At 44.9% G+C, this 26,363-nt stretch overlaps 1 protein-coding gene across 2 annotated transcripts in view; it reads left to right on the top strand.

Annotated features, from left to right (window-relative positions):
- Window positions 1-26,363, top strand: part of Tmem232 (transmembrane protein 232) — a 218,003-nt gene that overhangs the window by 30,342 nt on the left and 161,298 nt on the right. For both annotated transcript variants that reach the window (XM_032899639.1, XM_032899638.1), the window contains exons 2-7: window positions 997-1,108; window positions 3,750-3,855; window positions 5,142-5,299; window positions 14,220-14,319; window positions 15,976-16,130; window positions 22,639-22,793. In XM_032899639.1, the coding sequence (XP_032755530.1) occupies window positions 997-1,108; window positions 3,750-3,855; window positions 5,142-5,299; window positions 14,220-14,319; window positions 15,976-16,130; window positions 22,639-22,793 (786 nt within the window). The remainder of the gene's footprint in view (window positions 1-996; window positions 1,109-3,749; window positions 3,856-5,141; window positions 5,300-14,219; window positions 14,320-15,975; window positions 16,131-22,638; window positions 22,794-26,363) is intronic.

Below are 26,363 nucleotides of genomic sequence, written 5' to 3'. Positions count from 1 at the left end.
TTTTCTACACCCCACAGAACAATTAATTTAGCAAATTCTGAATGCAGTAAGCCATAAACGAACGTGTTTCTCTTTCTCCAGATCTTTCCTAGTAACATAATTCCAACAGTTACTTGACTGTGAAAAGAAAAATAATTCATTGACTTTACCAACTTCATAACATTTTCCTGATTTTCTTTTTTTTTAAATTTTGAGGTTGACGGGAGGAAATCTCAGTACATAGTCCTTACTAGCCGAGAGCCGACTTTGTAGCCTGTTATGGTCTCTAACTCACACACTCCCCTCCACAACGTCCAAAATGCTAGCATCCCTGACCTAGCCTGACTGTTGTCGTCTCAAAACATGTCTAATACTGGACTTACTCTGTACCCTTGCATCAAATCTGTACCTCTGAGCAGTTTGCACTGCTTCAGTGGGTAGCAATTCTGTCCTTTCAGTGGGTCACTTGACTCATGACTCCCCGTTCCTTAAGCTCGATGGATAACTCTCTGGCGACACGAAGGCTTCCTAGTCCCGCCACTCTTCTTGCAGACGCTCTGCAATGGCAGCCTCTTGGGCAGCGTCATCATGGCTACTTGCTCCCCAGCTGAAATTACTCCGTATGTCAATACTTAGCTGTAGCCACAGTTGTACCGAATCCGTCTGGAGGGAATAAAGATTTAGCATAAATGGGACCGACACCGATTTGTGTGAGGAGATAAATGAAGAACAGCATAACTGCAGCTGTTCTTGAGGTCACCTATGAAGACAACACCCAAGATCCTGCTGGTAAGCATCTCAGGAATGTCTTTCACAGGACAAAAAGCCCTTGGAAATGAGAATGTGGGCCTAGGTTATCTGCTGGGGTATGCTGGATGATACTGATCTCGTTTGCATGAGAGACGAGAGACGTGATTAAAAAGTAGAGCGCTTTCCCTAGAACACTGTTACCTGTACCCACTAGAAGATGATTAATTAAAATTAGATGATAGCTATAGTTATTGTTTTTCTGCGCAGGCCATCATTTTCAGTTACCAAAGAATTCATATTGAGATTCAACAACACAGATAACCCAGTCAAGGAGGAAGAACTGTTGGAGCAGGCCCGGAAATTCACTGTCAGGTGTAAGGTAAGGGTTGGCGCTCTGGGCACTTGGCACGTAAGTCTCATTTTCCAGCTGGTAAATGCTTACCTGCTGCCCAGTACCGAGAGAAGAGGAAAGGGATACGGGGAATAGACAGCTGCTACCTTTAAGCGTAAGTAGGCAGCACTAAGACACTAATGTTATGACTAAACAATTCAATGTCGCATAATTCTGGGGAGAGGCTGCTCCATAAAAGAAAAGGTATAACGTTTTATTTCCTAACTCTGGTCACAAACCATTGGCCCAGAAGAATGGCTTTTAGAATATAACTGAGAAATAGTAACGCAGACAAATAAATAACGAAGGGGTGCACATAGATGCACATGGATGAAGGGATGCACATGGGTGGAGGGATTCACATGGATGGAGGAATGCACATGGATGGATGCACATGGATGAAGGGGTGCACATGGATGGATGCACATGGATGAAGGGGTGCACATGGATGGAGGGATGCACATGGATGGAGGGATGCACATGGATGGAGGGATGCACATGGATGGAGGGATGCACATGGATGAAGGGATGCACATGGATGGAGGGATGCACAGCGATGGATGCACATGGATGAAGGGATGCACATGGATGGAGGGATGCACATGGATGAAGGGATGCACATGGATGAAGGGATGCACATGGATGGAGGGATGCACATGGATGAAGGGATGCACATGGATGAAGGGATGCACATGGATGAAGGAATGCACATGGATGAAGGATGCACATGGATGGAGGGATGCACATGGATGAAGGGATGCACATGGATGGAGGGATGCACATGGATGGATGCACATGGATGGATGGATACATGGATGAAGGGATGCACATGGATGGATGCACATGGATGAAGGGATGCACATGGATGGATGGATACAGATGGATGGATGCACGTGGATGGATGGATGCACATGGATGGATGGATGCACATGGATGAAGGATGCACATGGATGAAGGGATGCACATGGATGGATACACATGGATGAAGGGATGCATGGATGAAGGGATGCATGGATGAAGGGGTGCACATGGATGGAGGATGCACATGGATGGAGGGATGGACATGGAGGGAGGGATGCAGATGGATGGAGGGATGGACATGGATGGAGGGAAGCACATGGATGAAGGGATGGGATGGAGGGATGCACATGGATGGATGCACATGGATGGATGCACATGGATGGATGCACATGGATGAAGGGATGCACATGGATGAAGGGATGCACATGGATGGAGGGATGCACATGGATGAAGGGATGCACATGGATGGAGGGATGCATGGATGAAGGGATGCATGGATGGATACACATGGATGAAGGATGCACATGGATGGATGGATACACATGGATGAAGGGGATGGATGGAGGGATGCACATGGATGAAGGGATGCACATGGATGGAGGGATGCACATGGATGGAGGGATGCACATGGATGGATGGATGCACATGGATGAAGGGATGCACATGGATGAAGGGATGCACATGGATGGATACACATGGATGAAGGGATGCACATGGATGGATGGATACACATGGATGAAGGGATGCACATGGATGGAGGGATGCACATGGATGAAGGGATGCACATGGATGGAGGGATGCACATGGATGGAGGGATGCACATGGATGGATGGATGCACATGGATGGATGGATGCACATGGATGGAGGGATGCAGATGGATGGAACATGGATGAAGGGATGCACATGGATGAAGGGATGCACATGGATGGAGGGATGCACATGGATGAAGGGATGCACATGGATGGATGGATGCACATGGATGAAGGGATGCACATGGATGGATGGATGCACATGGATGAAGGGATGCACATGGATGGAGGGATGCACATGGATGAAGGGATGCACATGGATGAAGGGATGCACATGGATGGAGGGATGCACATGGATGGAAGGCACGCACATGGAGGGATGCACATGGATGGATGGATGCACATGGATGGAGGGATGCACATGGATGGAGGGATGGCACATGGATGGAGGGATGCACATGGATGGAGGGATGCACATGGATGGAGGGATGCACATGGATGGAGGGATGCACATGGATGAAGGGATGCACATGGATGGAGGGATGCACATGGATGGATGCACATGGATGGAGGGATGCACATGGATGGAGGGATGCACATGGATGGAGGGATGCACATGGATGGATGGATGCACACGGATGGAGGGATGCACATGGATGAAGGGATGCACATGGATGGAGGGATGCACATGGATGGATGGATGCACATGGATGGAGGGATGCACATGGATGGAGGGATGCACATGGATGGAGGGATGCACATGGATGGAGGGATGCACATGGATGGAGGGATGCACATGGATGGAGGGATGCACATGGATGGAGGGATGCACATGGATGGAGGGATGCACATGGATGGAGGGATGCACATGGATGGAGGGATACACATGGATGAAGGGATGCACATGGATGGAGGGATGCACATGGATGGAGGGATGCACATGGATGGAGGGATGCACATGGATGGAGGCATGCACATGGATGGACACATGGATGGAGGGATGCACATGGATGGAGGGATGCACATGGATGGAGGGATGCACATTTCCCTTTGCTGTTTTCCTGTTTCCCCATCACAGAGGAAGTTGGGCCTCAAGACCCTGGGCTCTGGGAAGCATGTGCATCTTCCGACTGCGTGGGCTGAGGTCATCTATCTGGCTCAGTGCAAAGGGGAGATCCAAGATGGTATGTATATGGTCCCAACTGCAGACAAACCCCAAGTGTCCCTGAGCTCACAAGGACATGATTTGAGAATTTAGAGTTTTATTAAACTGACTAAATGTAAGGTAGGCGATTCTTCATTTTCTACCATGATGCTCCTTAACCAAAGTTCCTCTGTAATTCTAAATTTACGACTTTGACTGTTGAGCTTTTTAGTTACAAGATGGGTTTTAAAAGCTCAGCTGGGTGATGGTGGCACAGGTCTTTAATCCCAGCACTGGGGAGGCAGAGGCAGGTAGATCTCTGTGAGTTCACGGTCAACCTGGTCTACAGGGCAACTCCAGGACAATCAAAGCGACACAGAGAAACCCTGTCCTAAAAACAAAGCAAAAACCAAACCCAACCAAAAGCTTTTTCTCAGTATAGTCTTTACTGCCTTCCCCCTAAAGTTGGTAACACATTTAAGTCACTGTATAGTCTTTGAGTAAGTTTACCTGCAGTGCTTAGTTACCTAAATAAAGGGGTTTACTTATAAAACGTTAACCAGATGGCCGTTGGCTTGGCTTTTTTCCTTCTGCTTTAATGCCTTTGCCCATAGCCTTTTATCTGGTACTTCTCACTTACATGGCTTCTTCCAAGCAACTTCCAGCTAATCTAAAAAGGAAATTAAATAACATTATTTTTAAGGGGATAAAATTCCTTCTCTCGTTAAACTAAACGTTATGTGTGTGCCTTATAAAATGAGTTTGGGGATGTTAACTGCTAAGGTCAGAGGATATTTCCCGAGGAAATTGGGATTTGTAATGATGCCAGAGAGCTCAAGAACTCAGAGAAGGAAACATGTTTTGCACTTAACTTGTTTTTATGGCCCTGCGACTCAGCACTGGCACCTCTCAGACGTTTAAGAGATACTGTGGTGTTAGGCCTCGTGGTTTACCACCAACCATCTTCATTGCTACCAAAGGAGCAGGGAAATGGAAGAGAGGGAAAAAGGGGCGGGGCGTGGGGGAGAGGGGCGGCCTTGGGGAGGGGGGGGGCGTGGGGAGGAGGGTTACTTAGACACCTGTTTCCCTTGGGGATTTGGCCTTGGAAATCGCCCACAGTGACTTTCCTGGGTTCTATTGACTGAAACAGTCACTAGGCCTGCTAGGGTTTGAGGCAACTCTCACTGGGAAGGTTAGAAAGCATTTCCGAGTACAAAGGAGCCCAGAGTAGGATGGACAAACACTGGATTGCAAGATGTAAGCACAGTATGCAGAAAGCCAAGGTTAATTTTTCAGTGACAAACTTTGTCTTCATTCACGTTTCAGAGGCTTTAAATATGCTCTATGCCTCTTTGGACCATGTTTCCTTCGATTGCGACCAGCTTCCCGCCCTGTTTTTTCTTGCGGAATCAGTTTTATATCGACTCTGCTGCGATGCATTCAAGAAGGAATATTTATATTCAGTTGAGATAAAACTGGTGAAGGTATGCTTCAAATTTTAATTCTTAAAGGGACGAGTGATAAGTGCTGTCTGCTTTGGGATCAAACAAGATATTGGCATTTAAGAAGGGCGGTTTAATCATCTCTGAGCATGAATATAGTATGTAGGTTGCTGCTTAATGGCAAAGATGAAATAGTTTGAGAAAATGGAATTTCACAAACTGTTTAAGAATATAACTATGTAAAAATAATCATGCTGCTGTTCTAAGTACGCAAAGATTTTCTTTCAAGGATTAAAAAAAGGGCTTTTTACTTTCATTTTATGCAGATGGGTCATTTGCTCCCATGTGTCTGCATACTGTGCATGTATCCTGTGTGTGTGTATATGTGTGTATGTGTGTGTATGTGTGTGTGTGTGTGTGTATACATGTGTGTATGGGTGTTCATTAGTGTGTGTATGTGTGTGTGTGTGTGAGTGTGTATGTGTGTATGTGTCTTAGGGTTTTACTGCTGTGAACAGACACCATGACCAAGACAAGTCTTATAAATGACATTTGATTGGGCTGGCTTACAGGTTCAGAGGTTCAGTCCATTATCATCAAGTCAGGAACATGGCAGCATCCAGGCAGGCATGGTGCAGGCAGAACTGAGTGTTCAACATCTTCACCGGAAGGCTGCTAGTGGAAGACTCACTAGCAGGCAGCAAGGACTAGGGTATTAAAGCCCACACCCACTGTGAAACACCTATTTCAACAGGGCCACACCTCTTAATAGTGTTACTCCCTGACCCAAGCATATACAAACCATCACGTTCCTCTCCCTGGTCCCTATAGGTTTGTTCAAACATATGAGTCTACGGGAGCTACACCTAAACATAGCATAATGCAAAATACATTTAGTTCAACTTCCAGAGTCCCTATAGTCTATAGCAGTCTTATCAAACTGAAAAGTCCAAAGTTCAAAGTCTCTTTTGCAAGTCTTCTAATCACTTAACTGCAATCCCCAAAGCAAGACAGGAAACCAGCTGGGCAACCTCCAAACTCTGCATCTCCATGTCTGATGTCAAAGCGGTCTTCAGATCTCCAACTCCTTTTTCATCTTTGTTGACTGCAACAAACTTCTTTCTCCTGGGCTGGTTCTCTTTCCTGTTAGCACCTTTCCTCAACAGATAGCCCACAGCTCTGGCATCTCAAACCTCTTGGGGTCTCCAAGGCAACTTCAATGTTACAGCTTCTTATTTTAATGTCTGGGATACACACATGATCTTCTAGGATCCTCCAAAGGGCTGACATCACTTCTCCAGCTCAGGTTGATCCACTCCACTGCTGCTGCTCTTCTTGGTGGTCATCCCATGGTACCGGCATCTCCAAAATATGCTGGGGTCTTCTGCTGTAACTAGGCTTCAGCAATAGGCTCTCATAGGCTCTCTTCATGGTGCCAAGTCTCAACTCCTTTGCATGATCCCTTCAGTCCTGGGTCATCAACTACAACTGAGGCTGCACCTTCACCAATGGCCTTCCATGGCCTCTCACAGTACCCAGCCTCAGCTGCTCTTCATGACCCCTTCCTGCCTTCAAAACCAGTACCACCTGAGTGACTCTAACATATTACAAAGCACAGCTGCAGCAAGAGGTACAACCTTGGCTATCTCTGGAACACAGTTTCTTTGTGCTCTCAGAAAACACTTCCCAGAAGACTTTACCTCAGTGATGCAGGTTTATTTTTAATCACCACTAATTTCTTAGCTCCAGCTAACCACCGTCAATTGTCCCAGTTGTTCCTTCTATATTTTGCTCTAAAGCCAGAGCCACATGGCTAGAACTGCTGAATTCCATTGCTTGCTGGGGCTGGAACATGCCCCACCCCCCATTCTATTACTAGCTTTCTGTTTTCCAACTCCCTCTCTGCCTAAGTTTGACCTTCCTGGAACTTGCTCTGTAGATTGACCTTGAACTCAAAGATCTGCCTGTCTGTCTCCACTGGGATTAAAGGTGTGGTGCACCAATCCTGAATTTCAGTTTTTCTTCACCTAGAACTTGCTTTGTTCTAGGCTGGGCCTTGAAGTCAGAGATCTGCTTGTCTTTGACTCCTGGGATTAAAAGCTTGTACTACCATGCCAGGACCTAAACTTAGCTGGGTGGGATCTTGCCCCAAGTCACTACTCCCTTGATTCAATTTAATATCCTTGAGCACAAGATTCAGATCTATTTTATTTCCTGGTGCCCCTTTAATACTCGAACCATTTATTTTATATTTTTCCTTTCTCAGCTTGCTACACTTAATTAAAATGCTCTTCATGAGGCTTAACCAGAGAACAAAGTATATGATGGGCATCTTTGAGATTTCCTTTGTCAATGCAATTAGTCTGAGTCTCTTCACTTCAGGCAGACTCTTCAGACAATGGCAAAAAGTAGCCCTTTTTTCACCAAAATACCACAAACCAGTTTCTAGGCCACATGTTGAAATTGTCCACTGAAACCTCTTGGACCAGGTACTCACAATTCAAATCACTCTCAGTAACAAAGGCTTCCATATTCCTACTAGCATAGCCCATTAAGCCCAATTTAAAGCGTTCCACTGCTTTCCAAATCCAAAGTCCCCAAATCCACATTTCTCCAAATAAAAGCATGGTCAGGACTATCACAGCAAAACCCCACTCCTGGTACCAACTTCTGTCTTAGTTAGGGTTTTACTGCTGTGAGCAGATACAATGACCAAGGCAAGTCTCACAAAAGACAACATTTAATTGGGGCTGACTTATAGGTTCAGAAGTCCAGTCTATTATCATCAAGGCAGGAATATGCCAGACAGGCATGGTACAGGAGGAGCTGAGAGTTCTACATCTTCATCTGAAGGCTGCTAGTGGAAGACTGACTTCCAGGCAGCTAGGGTGAAGGTCTTAAGCCCAGACCCTCAGTGCCATGCCTATTTCAACAAGGCCACATCTCCTAATAGTGCCATTCCCTGGGCCAAGCATATACAAACCATCACAGTGTGTGTGTATGTGTGAATGTATGTGTGTGAGTGTGTATGTGTTTATGTGCTTGTGTGTGTGTGTGTGTGTGTAGTGCTCTCAGAGGACAGATGAAGGAACTGGATCCTCTGGACCTACAGTTACAGACTCTAGCTGTGAGCTTCCATGTAGGTGCTGGAAACTGAGCCCATGTCCTCTGCGAATTAGAGCAACAACGCTCTTAACCACTGACCTCTCTCTCTAGCCCTTTCCTTTAGGGATTTAAAAAAAAACATGCTATGTTCATTATTTAAAGCTTCTGAGAAATCACTTTAGTTTTAATTTGATGGGAGTGGCCTTGTCAATTCTCTATCATACCAGAGTGATTCAGCAGGGAGCCGCCATCATAAGGTTTATGCTTTATAAAGTCTTCAGTCAAATGCTCCCAATGTTTGTAATAGCCAGTTGACATGGGAACAGTTGACATGGGAAAAATTTATTATAAAAATGATTTTAAGAATAACTAGTGTTTTATTGCAAATAAATTAAGCTTAGATAATATTTCATTATTACAGAAAAGCAAAAAAGATTAGGAAGAGTTCCTTAAGAATTCAGTGCCACCTGTCTTTATAACAAGCAAAACTGATCACAACTTTGGTTAGGAGAGCATTCCCAAGTCCATCCACCATTAGGAAGTTTTGGAGAGATAACTGTGTCGTGTCCTTTGTCTCAGAGCATTCTGACCATGTTAGGAATAAAAGGCAGAATGTTAGGAAACATCAGATAAACTGCCTAAGCAGAGACCTGAGATCCTGCATAGAAGAAAAGACTTAACACATTTACACTTGTCTTGGTGTGGTGAGATTATAATGATTTAAAAAAAATTTTATTTATATATTTTATGTATGTGAATACACTGTTGCTGTCTTCAGACACACCAGAAGAGGGCATCACATCCCATTACAGATGGTTGTGAGCCACCATGTGGGTGCTGGGAATTGAACTCAGGACCTCTGGAAGTGCAGTCAGTGCTCTTAACTGCTGAGCCATGTTGCTGTAAAATTTAAAAAGTTTTATTTTACCTGTACTAGATCTGGTACCACAGCGCCCCAAGACATCTACTTGATATTTTCACCTCAGTCAGCAAAGCGTCTCACCCGCTCTGCTCCATCCCAGATCACTCTGCCGATGGCTACTCTCTGAGCCTGGCAACAATCTCTCTACCCATCCAGTTCCCAAGGCAGGTTGCCACCATGCCAGACAAACACATCCCAATTCCGTGGTGGTCCAATGTCTCCAGCCACCACACACTCTCTTGAATTTGATTAAATCACCACATGAAAGAACACATAACACAATAACCTCTGATCCAATTGATAAGATACAATTGCCCACCTAGACACACAAAGCCCTGTACACATCCACCCCTTAAGAATATTCATAACAACCTGTAAATGTGCAGAGAGGAATCTTAACATCCGCCTCCATGTTCTCTCTGCTCCTCCTCCTTCCCTCACTCCCAACTCCTCCTCCTCTTGAAAACGTTTCTCCCACCCATCCTTCCTTCTCGTCCAATGACAGGCCTCATTCTATCTCGTACCTGCCTTCACCTGCAGACATCATCCTACAGAGCCATCTCTCCAGCCACTGATTATAATGATTTAAAAAAATTTTTTTTTGTATTTCCCAAACTTCTCATTATGGAGACACATTTATATGTGAGAATATGAAGACAGATCAGAGTTTAAATATAGATACAGGTGTGGGACAGAGGACACCCACGTTTGTGTTCATAATGAAAGAGGTCAAATGGAAATGCACGGCACCGCCCCACAAGTCCACTGTCCACGCTGCTGCAGCCACCCCGCTCCACGCCGCGGCTTGGTTCTCTGCAGAGGAAAAGCGATTCCGTGACACAGCCTCGCTCACGGACGTTCTGCCTCTGCATCGGAGTAAACGCTACATCATCTACTGTTTGAAGCACTTTGATATCTTCTCGTCTCCAGGACGAACAATTCTCGAAGGTTCTTGTAGCGGCTGTAAATGACCAGCGTGGGAGTGTGTACATTGCGCGATGATAAATATGTATGGGTGAGGCGTGCTGACTTTTTGTGTCTCACAGTGTATGGGCCATAGTCGCCTCCATTTTGAACATCACTGAAGAGCTAAACAAATGACCATTTCAGCAGGAAAGGTTTTGAAAACCTAGACTGGCCTACTGTAGCCCAGAAAGTCCAGCAGGCTCTCAGCCACAATTTTATCTTTTCGAGCTACTACGAACTAGCCAGCGGGACTAGCTTGGCCTGAGTCCCAAAGTGCCATCCTGGCTTTTGTAGAGTTTTCTTTATGAAGCGGAAAGTCCATTGGAAACCTTCCTTCTGCTCTCTCCATTTGACAGAAGATGATGGCGAAAGGTGCTACTCCTGTTGCAACGCGACGGGGAAGACTTTTGTTGTGGGTAAGAGAGAAAACATCTGGAGGCATCTGGAAGAGTCCAGAGCAGAGAGAGAGAGAGAGAGAGAGACAGACAGACAGACAGACAGAGACAGAGACAAAGACACAGATAGAAATAGAGAGACAGAGAGAAGAGGAGGAGGAGGAGTACTGGACATGAACCAGGGTTTTCTCTGAGAGAAGGGAGAATAGCAAGAATGGCTGGCAGGCAGAGAAACCTTGATGTTATGAAGAGGGTGGAGATCTGGATCACTCTGGGGCTAGCACAGTGGAGGAGCAGGAGGGAAGTGAGAAAGGTTTTGAGATGTGTAACAAAGATGTGAATAGGAGCTGAAGAAACCTGGAGGCCAGCACCGGGTTTGACATAACCGCAAGTACATGTCAACGCAGAGCCGTGGGTTGGCCCTTCTGCCCAGCGCAAGGGAACGATGCCTGTTTTGGGTATGAGAGCCTATTCTACAAGCTCCTGAAAGAATGCCGGCCTTTATCTAACGTCCAAAAGTCCTGTGCAGTCCAGCTTGAGGTGTCATTTCTGGACATACGCGCTTTTGGAGACACAACTACTGTAACGAATTTGGGAGTCCCATCAGAGTCAACTCACAGGAAACTTGGCTTCCCCTCTGGGAATTCTTGGTCTCACTAATGAGCGAATCCAAGAGCGGACTCGAACAGAAGCTCAAGGACAACTTTATTGGAATTGAAAAGAAAAGCCCCAGGGCAGGCCAGCTGTCTGTCTCAGCAGCTTCCCAGAGGCCATAGAGGAGAGAGAGAGAGAGAGAGAGAGAGAGAGAGAGAGAGAGAGAGAGAGAGAGAGAGAGAGAGAGAGGGAGAAAGAAAGAGAGGCGCTAAGATCCAAGAGTGCTTCCTGATGGTTTGTAGTGACTGTGCTGGGAGTGGGGGGTGGGGGTGGGGATGGGATCCTGGAAATGGCTTACACTTCATCCCACTGGAAGGTTAATTACTCCTCCAGTCTCTCCAGCATGGCTTGAAGTGAACTTGCCTTCCTGAAGGGTAGTACCACCCTGGGCCATCCCAATGGCCTAAGGTAGAAGGGAAGAGGTAGCAGCATAGGTCACCACCACCAGGTAGATTGCATTCTTCTGGAAAGACGGAGAGCCACTCTGACCGTGACACTGTCAGAAGCAGACTTCACCTCCACTCCAACTTCTGACTCCTCGTTCAACGAAACTACTAAGGCCTGATTAAAAAAGTAATATACGGCCCCCGAGCAGAGCCCCAAGTCCAGATTTTGTGCACGTTCTTGGTCTTTCCTGTTGTCTGTTCTCTAAACAGAAGAATTTTAGCCATCGAAGTGTTTCTCAAAAACTGCAGAGAGTAAAATATAAGAAACACCAGTCCGGATTCGTGTAAGCTACAAAATAAAATAAATTCTGTACAGAGCTTCAGTATAAATACAGACATGCAGAGCAAGGTAATTCCTATGTAGCAGTGATCTCCCAGTTAGAGGCGTCGGGGGACACAAGAGGAGAGGCAGAAAGAAAATCGAGGAAGGTGAAGAAAGGGAGGGAGGTGGGGAGAACGGGCAGTCAGAAGCAGAGACTCACGTGGAAGGTCAGGCTGCAGAGAAAAGAGAGACCACAGAGGTGTCCCGGAATCCTGAGAGATAAGGAAAAGGACAGTTTCCAGTAGAATGATACAAACAAAACACTCCTGAGCTGTCTTTTTGTTGCTTGTTTTTTTTCTTTTCTGGGTGTAGTAGTAACCAAGGAAAACGTCTCCGTCAGGTAACATCGACGAGGAAATAGGAAATTAGAGTATAAGACAGCATGAGCATTTTTATTAGTCCCCTCGATATGATCGCCGCCCCTTTAAAAGGTCTTAAATGATGCTCCCGGGCTGCCGTTTTAGCCTGCACCTTTAATCCTGGGAGCCTGCGCGTGTTAGCGGGTCACCAGACCTGTTGCTGTGTGCTACACGGGCAGCGGATTTTTTAAAAACTGCATTTTTAAATTTATTTACATTTCAAATGTTATCCCGTTTCCTGGTTTCCCCTTTGCACACCCCCTATCCCATTCTCCCTCCCCCTGCTTCTGTGATGGTGCTCCCCCACCTACCCACCCACTCCCACCTCACCACCTCTGTTCCTCTACACGGGGGCATCGAGCCTTCACAGGACCAAGAGCCTCCGGTCCTCTTGATGCCAGATAAGGCCCCTTCAGCGCCTTCAGTCCTTTCTCTAACTCCTCTATCAGGGTCGCTGTGATCAGCTCAATGGTTGGCTTTGAGCATCCGCCTCTGTATTTGTCAGGCTCTGGCAGAGCCTCTCAGGAGACAGCTGTATCAGGCTCCTGTCAGCATGCACTTCTTGGCATCTGCAACAGTGTCTGGGTTTGGTGTCTGCCTGACAGCCGGTGGATTTTTACTTTCTTACTTCCTAACAGCACTTTCTCTGAGTGTCAACCGTGTACAAAGCCCATTGCGCACACACTGTGCACACTTTACTTTTATGTGTAAAAGGCTGGTGTTTGTATGGTTTAGGAACATTTCTAAATACTAATTTCTGTTCATCAAACCACTGTCATTAACAAAGGCTCCTGGTATAAATAAGACCGTTGAATTGAGGGTTTACTTGAAAGTGAGTGGAAGTGAGCTTTCAGTTCCTGGAATAGCATTTATCGTCTTTCTGTAACAGTGAGGGGAGAAGCATTTGAGGCTTGGCCGTGCTCGATTACCGCGTTCTATTTTAACACGTGCCTCAGTCAATACTTTGCGCCTCTGTTAAAAGTGTTTGATTTCTCTCACGCAAACTTAATGGCCGTCATTCCTGTCATTCTATGTGGCTCTTTGATTTAGTAACTCACACAGAATGCAGCCCATTTTTAAGAATTACGGTTTTCATGTTGTTATATGAGATCTTGTGTATTGTATGTTTCTGCAGATGTCCCACTTTCTGTAGCTTATGTAAAACAGCCCAGTTTTAGCCACAGATACACTCCTTTGGTCAGAGAAGGGTTTGCTGTGTTCAGTGTGGCGATGTGATGAGGGACAGGCACCCCATACAGCTTGTGATGAGAAGCTGCACATTTCTCGGTGTTCCCCAAGTCTGTTTTTCAAGCCATTTTGGTTAAAAGCCATGGGAGGAACTCTATAACACCGTGTGATCTACCCATACATAATACACAGCCTATACACCGAAGTAAAGGGAATTCCGAAATTCATCACAGCATTTTCTTTCGTCATGTGTCTTATTTTTGTTTAAAAACCCCATCAATTCACTCCATGAGTTATTTAAGGGCTTCCATTTACAATTCAGAAAAACAATGTTGCTTTAAAGGATACAGAACCAAAAGGCATCCAGAATGGCTCGTCTGAACGAGGGTAGAGATGACTTATTTAAGTCTTTCTTCTGGCTGAACCAGCATTTCAATCTTGACATAACCGTTTTAAAGTTATTTCAAGAACACATAATATCAACCAAGTTTGAAATTGTTTTATCAGAAAGTAAGTGTAGTAATAAAAAGGTTTATCTTTCTCTATGGCTTTTAGGCATCTAGTGGTGCAATACACAAATGCCTTTCTCTCTTCTCTCCTGACAGATTGGCTATCTGATCTTCTTACGACTTTTTGTATTTTTCCTGCACGGTCACTTAGAAAATTTTAAACAACATTTGCTCAGGCTGCAGCCATATTTATACGGTAGAGTATCTTTTATTTTTATGCTTATAACTGTTTTATGCTCCATTTTAAAAACCTCAGACTGTCACCATAAAGAGTGTAAGCTGTTTAATGTCTCATGAGAAGTGAGGCCTCCAGTGAGGGCTGCTGGACCCGCAGTGTCTCTTCAGTGTTTGTTTCCCCTCAGAAACTTAGAACTTCCTGTGGTGAGGACATTTTAAAATCTTGTCTCCCTGCAGTCTGAATAAAACCTACATCCTTATGAACTGTACTCATCACCCATGCCATAGACAACCGGGATCTAACCTTGGCTGAAACCAAGAATTTGTCTGACCATCACCTCCTTCTCCCCATTCCCCGCTATCCTTCTGTGAGCAACCATTTTTATTTTCCAACTACTTGTTTATGGTGGTGACCCAGGCTCAACTTTCCCACCTGTAACAGTAGCTACCACAGCAAACAAACAATAAAGCAACGAAGTTCGTATTTTAAAGTAGGTCTATTGGCAGTGTAGACGCTGGACAGGAATAGGGAGAGAAGAGAATTCTGGAGGCCATCTCAGCGTGGACGTATAGCAGGGTGCTTTCAGTCATCCTGATCGATCCTCAAAGGCAGACATGCTATCAGCACTTGGACACGTTATAGTAGGCATTCGGTTACACACTGGAAAGAAGGACTTGTTGAGAAACAGCTATTGAAAACAGACATGGTTGCAATAGGGAGTGCCTTATGGCAACATAGTTTTAAAACGTTTAGAAGAGAAAAGACTGATTTTTAGTTCATTGGCTCTAGGTCGCCTGTGTACAAAAGCGAGGAATCAGGAGGAAGTTGGTATTCTTAGGTATCGACTGATACATTCAAAATTTGGAAAAACGCGACAGTGTATTTGAGTGTCACAGAAGAAGTGAAGAGAAGGATTTACACAGCTAAGGAGACCTGAGGGTGTCATATCCCATATGAAATCCACTGAACCCGTTTAATGTCGCTCATATATAAATGTGTTCAGGGTTTATCCCTTGAGACTGGATGAACAGGAGCTCGCTCCTGGGGAAAACAGAATAGCAATATTAATTAATGTGTACTATATGTACAGCAAATAATTATATATTATAACATATAATACACAGACTATGTTAAGTCATACCTATAGTTTAATTTAAAATTTTTAAGAATTTCATAGACGAGTGCTACATTTACATTATCTTCCCCCTCCACTTCTCCCCAATCCTCCTGACCTCTTTTCAAATTCATGACTCCTTTTTTAATTACATCCATGTGCCTATGTAACTATGGACAGATCACACTGAATCCACTTGGCGCTGTCCACGTACGTATGTGTGTGTGTAGAGCGAGTCTCTCAGAGCTCTACCCTCAGATGCAGAGATCCCTTAATTAACGGCAGCGGAGAGCTGGAGAAGAGTGGACTTGACTGTCCATTCAACCATCACACAAAGCTGTCTCGAATTATAAAAACTCTCACGCGATTTACGTAAGGTGCAGTGTCCTTCCTCACCCCCAGAGGACACACCCACCATTATAAATTTTAGCTAGAGAGAGCAACGCACAACAGCGGGAGCTCGGAAACACTGAACTTAACGACACTTTAACAGCTAAAAGACTAACGGAGCGCAGTGCGAGGCACGAACAAAACGTCCCTCACGATCTTTCTCCCAACAGCGCTTTATTACTCGGAACCATCCTACTACAAGTATCCAAACATCCTCTCCAGTCTGCAGTTCATCCTGAAGACGGCAGAAATTATATGCAAGACAGAGCTTCATTTTGAAGTGTTTGAGAGCTTACGTGAAGTGGAGGACCCATTTTCTGATATGGTAGGTAAACAAATATGGCGGGTACGCTAGGTTGCGTTCCCATGAGGTAAAATGGCTGTGACCCTACACTTATTCTCATCAGTTAAGCACGCCCTGGTGAAGCCAGGCTTAGATTGAGGGAGGTCGGGAGGGTGGGATGCTCAGGCACACCTCTTGGATCATTGTAGAATGCTCAACAAGGCATGGGCCGTTCATGTGATTTGTTACTTCTTTGAGAGGCGCAAGGGCGTAACAACTCTTCCACATAGGCCATGCCTCAGCCACTTAAGAATACTAGCATGACTTAGATTCCTAAGAGAACATTTTAGCAGATCCTATTTCATCCAGGGGAAGGATGCCTGGCCATGAAACGCATGTCACAGGGTCATGTTCTCCATGTTTCACATTGAAATAACATTTAATCTGCCACTGAAGTCAGCTGAGAACTTCTCAGTGCTCCAACTGGCACCCAGCTTTAGACCCAGCACCAGGGAGGCAGAAGCAGGATGATCTCTGAGCTCAAGGCCAGCCTCACCCAGAAAGTTTAGTGGCAGCCAGAGACACACAGTGAGATTCCACCCTCTTCAGTTCAAGTTGAGAGATTAAAATAATTCTAATACATAGTTAAATATTACACAAACACAAGTCCAATGAGCCATGCCATTGTGTATAAGACATGTTTTTCAAAGGACAAACTTCAGTCTCCTCGGTAATAATTTATTTCATTTACTCAAATATTTTCTGAAAAACAATGCCAGTACTATAGAACAGGGTTTTTTTCTATTAATTTTATAGTCTATAAACAGAAAATCTGTTCTTTTAATTTTTCAAAAAGGAGAACATCATTTTTTTCTTGCGCATACAGTGCACATGCATGCATGTATTCACATTTGCACATGTGTGGTCACGAGTGTTTGTGTAGATCATGAGGCCAGAGGGAGATGCTGGACCCTGGAGGCAGAGTCTTTCCTTGAACCTGGAGATGTTCCATTCTTCCCGGCTGGCCGCGCTAGGCAGCTTGCTCCAGAATCCCCTGTCTCCAACTCTAGAGAGCTGGCATGGCAGGCGGGCTGTCTGAGCAGCCAGCTTTTCTGTGAGGGTTGTAGACTCACAACCCCCCCAGTGGTAAGCACTTCATCCACTGGGTCTTTTCACCAGCCTGGAAAATACTTAAAAAATAATTAATTAATTTTTTTACTTATTCACTTTACATCCGCTCAAGGAAAACACTTCTAAGTTAAGTTCTAACAATTTGCGAAATCTAAAGATTTGTGAAAATTCCTCTTAAAATAGCTTTATCTATGTGTGACCTCACAATCTTCCCACACTCCCTCTCCTGCCTTTCAAACACTAACTATGAACTTAACAAAAATACATTTTATCATGTACGTTTATAACTTTTAAACTTAGGTATTTGTCCCTCGGCTCATTAGCGATAGGCCGTCAGCATAAAAAGTAACACTTGCTAAGTAATTCGAACCATTTGTTTATAATTAATAACAAACGGAAGTTGTGCCATGCAAAAGGAGGTACTTGTTTCAAAATTAAAAATATGTTTTGATGATAAATCTACTTAAGGTAGGATGTGAAACTGCTAAAAGAACAGTGATCCCGGAGAGGAACGACCTGCAGGACAACCGAATGTGTGACCTAAAACATAGCCATAACGTTTAGGTGTTCACTCTAACCTAAACAGGTCACAGTGATTTTCAGAGGACGATGCGGCTACCTTGACGGAAATGAGTGACCCGAGTGTTGTATCTCCTAGTAGTGTCACAACCTGCAATTTGCCTATGCAAATATAGCAACCTCAGCCCTACCACGTTTTGGCTCAGGTGGGGCCACACGTTTCCAGGCTGGTTCTGTTGAAGAACAAACCTATTTCTACCCTTGGAAGCAATGGACGCGCGCTGCTAGAAGGGGCAAAGCCCCACAGCTCACGGGACGGACACGTCTGCCGAGAGCGACATGCGCAGTCCGAGTCTTCCCGTGGCTTTTCCACTCTGTAGAACAAAGGACCTCAATTCTATTTCAGCTCCATCCGCGCGATTCTCTGAGGGGACTATAACGCATTTGGGGCTGTCAGGTTTATTGCCTTTCTTTTCCTTCTCCAATTACTTCATAATATAACAACCATAAAGGATAGTGGAGCCACAGTGCTCCTAAATCACGCTCGGCTAATCAGCACTGATTCATGGCATGATTGCAAGCCCTAAAGTTCCCCAGTTTCCACCCAATTTCTCCAGTGTGGCTTTTCGAAGCCAGCCTCTCCAGTTCAGCCGAGCATCTGCCCATTCAATACCCATTTCATTCCCTACTTCGGGGAATGAGAGAGGAAAAGAAGAGATAATAGAACGTAAAAGCTACACCAGTGGCCATTTCTTCTCCCGTCGTTATCGATGCTATATTGCAGTCCAGGATTTATCGATCTATCCATCATCCCTTATCGTCTGACTCTACTAAAAGGGCCACGCACAGCCTGTACTGGCCACCGTAAAATATCTTATGTTTAATGCTCATAGAAACGGAGGAAAAGCACTTGCAGAATTTGCTGTACAACCAGTGCTAGAATTACTTCAAAATCCTGTAGAATTTATATATCATAAGACAGACACATGATACAGATTTTTGGTTTCACCCCCAGGTAGGACACTTCCTTCCCTTGCCCCCAAACATAGTTTCTTCTCTTAATGTCCCTTTAAGTGATCCAGACCCATAATTCCCGCCAACTTTGATAACTGGTACACTTTTATTAGCTTTGCAATTGCAGAGCCCCATTGCAGGACTGAATTTCCCACTCCGTCTGGCCAGTAGCACAGCTGACGTTTCTAAGCACAGTCGTCACTTGACGGTAACAACGGAGTTCTTTGGAGGATATGAAAGAACTCAGCTAAAACGGAGTGGCCCCCTTATTAAATATTATTATCTAACATATAAATAGTTCCCTGAAAAGCAGCAGATACACCAAATTTTGCATTCTGACGTGATCAGCAGTCTTTCCCTCTCACACCTCACACCCTCTGTAAGCAAAAGGATGTGATCAAAATCTGGGACACTCTGCCAAGCATCAGGGATGCTAACCGAGAAGAGCATCCTAACGAAATGGGTGGCCTTCAAACTTAGGAGCACTGTCCAGCGATTTGTGTTGCTATCTGGCTACCACGTTTGTATTAAGAGGTCTTTTCATGGCAATGCTACTGACCCCTAAAATGACTGAAAACAGGACAAAACTCGGAACGCTGCATCTGCAAGCCACAGCCGAACCCACGTCTCCAATCTCATCTCCGTTGAAAGAGTCTGGTCAGTCCCTCGGAGGGAGTGTACTTACAGTCTCGCAAACGCCAAGATAGCGTGTTATCAGGATTCCCAACAGCACTTGGGCAGGTGGGCGTCTCACAGAAGGGACTGTGCAAACTGCGGGATGATAGTCGGAGGCTGGGCGGCATGTGAGGAAGATGGAGAAATCACAGGACATGGTGAAAGAAAAAGAAATAGAAAAAGAAAGAGAGAAAAGGCAGGCAGAGAGGGCTGGAAAAAAGTTCTCCAAAGTCGCTGAATTCGGTGCTTGGTGCTTATCAAATTATCATCCAGTAAAAGCCACTCTCAATTTTCCCCTCCTTTTTTCATGCTGGTGTGCATGCCCGTGTGTAGCCAAGTGCGTGCATCTAGGTGGGCGTGGATGCCAGAGACCGACACCTGGTACCTTCTTGTTGCCTCTGTCCCCCGACCCCCAGCACTCACAGCACCATTATGCCTATGTCATCTGTGCTGAGGATCGGAACTCAGGTCCTCATCCCCGTGTGACAGACACCTCTCTGGCTGACCAGTCCCCCAACGCTGTCTCCTTTCCACGTCAGAGCTACCACAGGTTGACAATTCGCAAAGTGAAACAATAAGGAAGTATGGGGAAAAGTCAAGCATATATTAAGTTTTCATTAGATCGAACATGCACAGCCACTCTGCCAGAGAATCGCAATGCTTTAAAATGTCCCTTAACCTCCGTGCTCCTCTTTGCGGCATTCTCGTCTCCCAACCCCAGTAGGCTGATTCGGCATAAAGACAGGAGCTTCTGCGGCACATAATAACTGTCAGGGCTGCTCTCTCCTGCTCTGGGACCACAGAATTGAACCACGTGATTATCACCATTCCATCAATCCTTTCTTTTTGATAATGCCAAGGCCATTAAGCCAAAGGTCAGGAGGGGGAGCACGTGTTTGTCAGAGACAATGGGGTTTGTTCCTCTGAGGAGGGAGAAAGGAGAAGGGGGTGCCCACACTCCCAGGAGGAACTGTGAATGCTTCAGAGGGAGTATTCTGAGCTCTTTATTTATTATTATTATTATTATTATTATTATTATTATTATTATTTTCTTCAGCATTTGGACCTGGAGAGATCAAGAGGAGCCTGAGAAAACAGGAGTTCCCTTTAGATTCTCCTATTGAAAACTAAGGGTGATTCTATGACCAGATACTTTTGCGGGCGACACGGTGGCTTCCCTTTTGACTGTGTTTAAGAACAAGTCTCAGTAAACAGCTTTTAAAAACCACAGTCTCGGGACTAAGCCACCAACCCAAGAGCACACATGGAGGGACCCATGGCTCTAGCTACAGATATGGAGGGTGGCCTTATCTGGCATCAATGGGAGGGGAGGCCCTCGGTCCTGTGGAGGCTTGTCACCCCATCATAAGGGGATGCTAGAGCAGCGAGGCGGGAATAGGGTGTGTCGGGAAGCACCCTCATAGAGGCAAAGGGAAGGGGGGAGGGGAGGGGGCGTGTGGAGGGGACACCAGGAAGGGGACAACATTTGAAATGTGAACATATAACATGGCCAATAAAAAACAAGGAAAAACCCATAGTCTTGGAGTAGTATCCAGGACATGTAGTTTGTACTTGTGCCCAACAAGTCACAATGACCTGACTGTGTCAGACCAGGCTGTAATACGTGGTGTCAAATCAGTTCTCAACAGCAGAGGCCACCTTTTCTCATTCTCCACCATGTGTAAAAATGACATCATAATAGATTAAGAGAAAGCGTAGGTCTTGTGCGGAACCCTCACCTGGACCGTTTTATACGGCTTGCTAGTTTGAGGCAGTGTCTTTCTAACTTCCCTGAACATAGATTCAGTTTGACGTCCTTCTCTTTCAGGTGCTCTCTTACTGGGTACCAGGACTGCGGCCCTCCGTCACACGGCTCACCTCCTAACGTTTCACCATGTGTCATGTCGGATATTTATTTACTTAACTTAGTCGTCTCTGTAGCCATATAGTGTCTATGATCTAGAAAAGAATTGCTTTAAATTCATTGGTCAGGCCATCTCAAAAATTTAAAACGGATCTATATCCCTGCTTATGGGAACCAAGTTTGAAGCCTGAAGACCACCAGACACACAGGCTGAGATGTAGCCGAGGGCTCCCGAGACAATTTCATGTATATGGCTCTTACTCTTTGACTGGTTTCCACCACAAAGCAGAACACTGAGTTAATCTGAGCATTTACCGGAGTCAGCACGGCTCAGTCCAATGCCTTACATTATCTCAGACGATAACTTCCCTGTGGAATACTGTAACGCCCCAAACATGGCTCTGTTTATATAGTTCCTTTCCTGGATTACTGCTCCCAGGGCCAGCGGGCTCCCGCAGACCTTGACTCTAGAAATTCTCTCCAGCATCTAACTATTCCTGACATGAAAAAAAATCAGTACACAAAGAATACAACTAAAATGGCTTACTAGAAAACTTGACTGGTTTTAATTTGAAAATTTGTATGAACCTCCAGCTTTTTAAGAGGACTCAATATGAAGACTATCTTTAGATCTTAGCTCTGATATTTTATATAATAACCGAGGGAAATGAAGTCCTTTAGATGTGAAGTGTTTGTCTACCAGTACAGAATGTGACCGGCCCTTGGACCTTTGGGGCGGGGCGAGGGTGGGGCGAGGGCGGGGGCGGGGTGGGGGCGGGACGGGGCATGGTGGGGAAGAGTGCTATGATGTCATGGAATGTCAATCACTGCAGCAGACCAATTATTTAACGAAGCTGTCAGGGAACACTTGGAGAACACAAACGGAAAAATTTCTTAGTATCTAAATTTGTAGTTTTCAAAGAACAAACTCTAACAGGCATTGGTCATGCTCTATGAGGCATTTGTTTGGTTGTTAATGCAGAGAAATCCACGTTTCAGAGTCCAGTCTGTTAAAACTTTCCTTGTTGCCCCTTGATGATCAGGTGTTGTATAGAAGGGAGCCACACGGAGTCGAAGGACAGTCGCCCAACAGTGGTCCTCCAGACATTCTGGGGACTTTTGTCTTATTGTAGACTGATTCACTGAACACAGGGATTTGTGTAAAGATTTTGAGTGAAAATTAGGCTCACATCAACTATCCACACCTAAAAGTACTTGGCGACTCTACTTAGTAACACATAAAATGCTAGCGAATATTCATTTCGGTTGGTATACCTAAAATGTATTTTCAATTCTGTGCAAGTTAAAGAACTCTTTGGCAGATCAACCTCCATGTTGTAATTTCAGAATCATTTGCAGCTGAACAAGAGAGGCTATGAAGTCAACCACCTGCTGTGGCACAGCGTGGCTGCCTGGTCCTGCGTTCAGGACAATCGTCCTCAGCTGAATGCGGTGCTAGAGCACATCCTCGTCCACAAAGCGCAGCTTCAGACCAAATGCTGGTAAGGGCGATTCCGATTCCGTAAATCCCGGGTGGCTCCGGGAGACCTTAGCTCGGAAATGTTAATCACGGCTCAGCTGCCAACGAATACACTTTATAGTCTCAGCTCCAAAGACAAAAGCCACACGCATATTTTATATCGGCCATACCAATGAATTGTTGCCGTCTCTGTTGTCCTGTTCTGTTGGCTGCTCTGGGTAGTTTGTCTCTATTAAATGAAATGTGCTACAGAGAAGAAATTCATTCCTGTGTTTAAAACATTTCTTACTTCTCATGTTGCTGGATCTCCGCCATGAGATCATCTATCACATATCTGAAAGGGAATGTGCGGATGCTATTTCTTTGTGCTTTTCAAAGAACATACAAGACCATTTAATCTCAGTCAGGGTTAGCTTCTCCTGGTCCACGTGTTAATTTAAGAAGGAGCATAGATGTCCTACAAAAGCAGGCTGGGTACAGTGGAAGGAAGACCTTAGCTTCTATAGATTGACCAGGAATAATTACATTTGTAGGGGTCAGTGGATTGTTTAGTGTATGTATGTATATGTGTGTGTATGTGTGTGTATGTCAGGAATAATTATATTTGTAGGGGTCAGTGGATTGTTTAGTGTATGTGTGTATGTGTGTGTGTGTATGTATGTGTATGTGTGTGTATGTGTGTATGTGTGTATATGTCAGGAATAATTATATTTGTAGGGTTCAGTGTATTGTTTAGTGTTTGTGTGTGTGTATGCGCATATATGTGTATGTGTGTATGTGTATGCATGTGTGAACTCAAGTTAATTGACATACCTACCACTTCTCATACTTACTTGTTCTTGGTGAGAATGTTAAAACCTATTGTTTTTACATTTTGAACAAACAATGTGTTGATGATGGTTACCATGCTATGTGGATTGCTAGAACTCTGTCCCACTGTTTCAACGGTTCTTCCTCCTGTACAGTGACGGTCCTCCTTCCAGGCCTCAGATTAACTTCCCATTAGATTTCTAAGAGTTTGGATTTCACATGGGAGACCATAAAATATTTACCTTCCTTTACTAGCCTATGCATTTAGCACAGTATTCCCCAAGTTCACCCATGTTGTCACCGAAGAATGAATAGTATTCCATGTGACATGAAGTCCACCGTCTGTCAATGACTAGGGCGCATTGCTTCTGAGGAAAAACCTGACACACTCAGCATTCTGATTTCCGTTCATTTGGATGCTTAGTCAGAAGAGAGGTCGCTGGGTCACAGGGCATCCTATTTAGAATTCTTTTGAGGTGTTTTTAAACCCCCATCTTGGATTCGGTTACATTCCAACATACCGAGGGTTCTCTTTGTTCATTCCCTCACAATTACCTTCTATTTCATTGCACATGCCCATGGTTAAGAGGTGTGAGGTGAGAGTTCACACCCACAGTAACAGATGTGAGGTGAGAGTTCATTCCTATGGTAATAGGCGTGAGGTGAGAGAGGTCACACCCACAGTAACAGGTGTGAGGTGAGAGAGTTCACACCCACGGCAATAGGTGTAAGGTTAGAGTTCACATCCTTGGTACCAGGTATGAGGTAAGAGAAATCACACCCATGGTAACAGGTGTGAAACAGCAGTTCATACCCATGGTGGTGAGTGCGAGGTGGGAGTTCACTGGGATTTCAATCTTTATTACGTTCATTATTGGTGAGGTGGAGCCTCGTTCACGTAACTGTGAGCTGTCTGTGTGGTGTCCTCTAAGAACTGTTGAGTCAGGGCCTTTGTCTTTAAGCTGGGTTGTTTGTTTGCTCATGAATAACCAGAGATCCTTAGATATTAATTCATCGGATGCATGCTTTTTTCCCACATATGAATTCTCTCTTCTCTTTCCTCCTTCTCCCCATTCCCTTTTCTCCTCCTCTCCTTCTTCCTTTCTTCCATCTCTCTTTGACAGAGCCCCATGTAGCCCAGTTTAGATTTTAACTTATTGTGCGATCTACACTGGCCGTGAACTCATCATGGCGGTTCCTCCTGCCTCAGACTTACGTTAACCATTTAGCCATTTTTAAATGTTGTGTCAACACATATTTAATTAATTTGCTGACCATTTATGTTTAAGGCTGTCAACAGGCCTTTAAACACCAGGTACTTCATAGATTTTGGGGTTACAGACAATACAAACTGTTGTTATTTTAAAAAGGAAACTTATCACTTTAGAATGTTTGCCAGAGCCTAGGACAGGGTTCCAAGTGTCCCAGTAGTAGAGGACGTTTTCCCAGGAGGACATCACTGCACTGTCAACTGGTAACTGCCTGGGTCATCTGAAGCTTTCCTTCTTTTATCTGGGAGGGTGTGAGAATCATCTAGTAAGGTGGGACAAGTAACCCCAAGTGATAATAGAGAGGGCACGACAGCCATCTGAATAATGCCAAATCATTTTGATACTGTTTATTGTGTTTCTCTTTTTATTTTAAGAAAGTAACCTTTCATTAGAAAAATAAAAACATGATTCTAGTCAACAAACCACAACTGATGTTCAGAGACCAACTATAGCTACTTAGGGTGTGGCCTAGCTTGTCACTAAGGCTGAGGACCCGAGTTCAATCCCTGGAACGTGCACGGTAGAAGATGAGAATCAACTCCTGAAAACTGCCCTCTCACCTGCACACACGTTCCTGGGCACGTGCCTGTATACATGGGTGTACACACGTGTTTGAGCACACACAACACTACATAAATGTAAGGCTATCTTTAAAAGTGTCTTAGTGTTCTATTGCTATGAAGAGACACCATGACCATGACAACTCTTATAAAGGAAAACATTTAATTGGGGCTGGCTTACAGTTTCAGAGGTTCTGTCCAGCATCATCATGGTAGGAAGCACGGTGACATGCACGTGGTGCTGGACGATCTGAGACTTCCGAATCGGGACCTATAGGCAGCAGGAAGAGAACCAGCTTGAGTTTCTGACACCCCAAAGCCCACCCTGTACTTCCTCCAGCAAGGCCACTCCTATTCCAGGAAGGCCACACCTCCTAATGGTGTCACTTCCTGTGAGCCAAGCATTCCAACACCTGAGTGTACAGGGGCCATTCCTGCTCAAACCACCACAAAGAAATTGAGTAAAGTTTTAAGCTTGCACTAAATCTGTTCAGGATAGCATCACATTAAATATAAAAGTAACTTTTCTTATTACGGTATTTAGGTGACTTAGACAGCAGCATGTACAGATAGCAAGACGCCACAACTCCAGATAAAACAGAGCATCGATCGAATTGTTGGAACTACACCAGAAATGCCTTCATGCCTTCTAGGGATCCTTCTCTGTCACTCTCATGGTGTACTCAGTGACACCCAAGGGTAACACAGAAACCGGAAAAGCAAACAATATATCCAGAATAAAAAGAGACACTGAAAGGGCTGTTGAGAGGTGGGCTGTCAAGATTTTCTTAACTGACACTTGAGGAGAGAGACCTTTTCTCAGCCTTCTTACGTTGACACCGGTGAGGGTTAAGAGGAGTAACCAGAGAGATGTTGGCTCCTGTGGGTATCAGAGACAACATAATGATGGAGGATGCTAAGATATTTAGTTTGATGAAAGACAACTTAATG

Source organism: Rattus rattus, chromosome 4 (assembly GCF_011064425.1).
Source record: "Rattus rattus isolate New Zealand chromosome 4, Rrattus_CSIRO_v1, whole genome shotgun sequence".
Taxonomy (NCBI): domain Eukaryota; kingdom Metazoa; phylum Chordata; class Mammalia; order Rodentia; family Muridae; genus Rattus; species Rattus rattus.
This window is presented reverse-complemented; position numbering and strand designations above follow the sequence as displayed.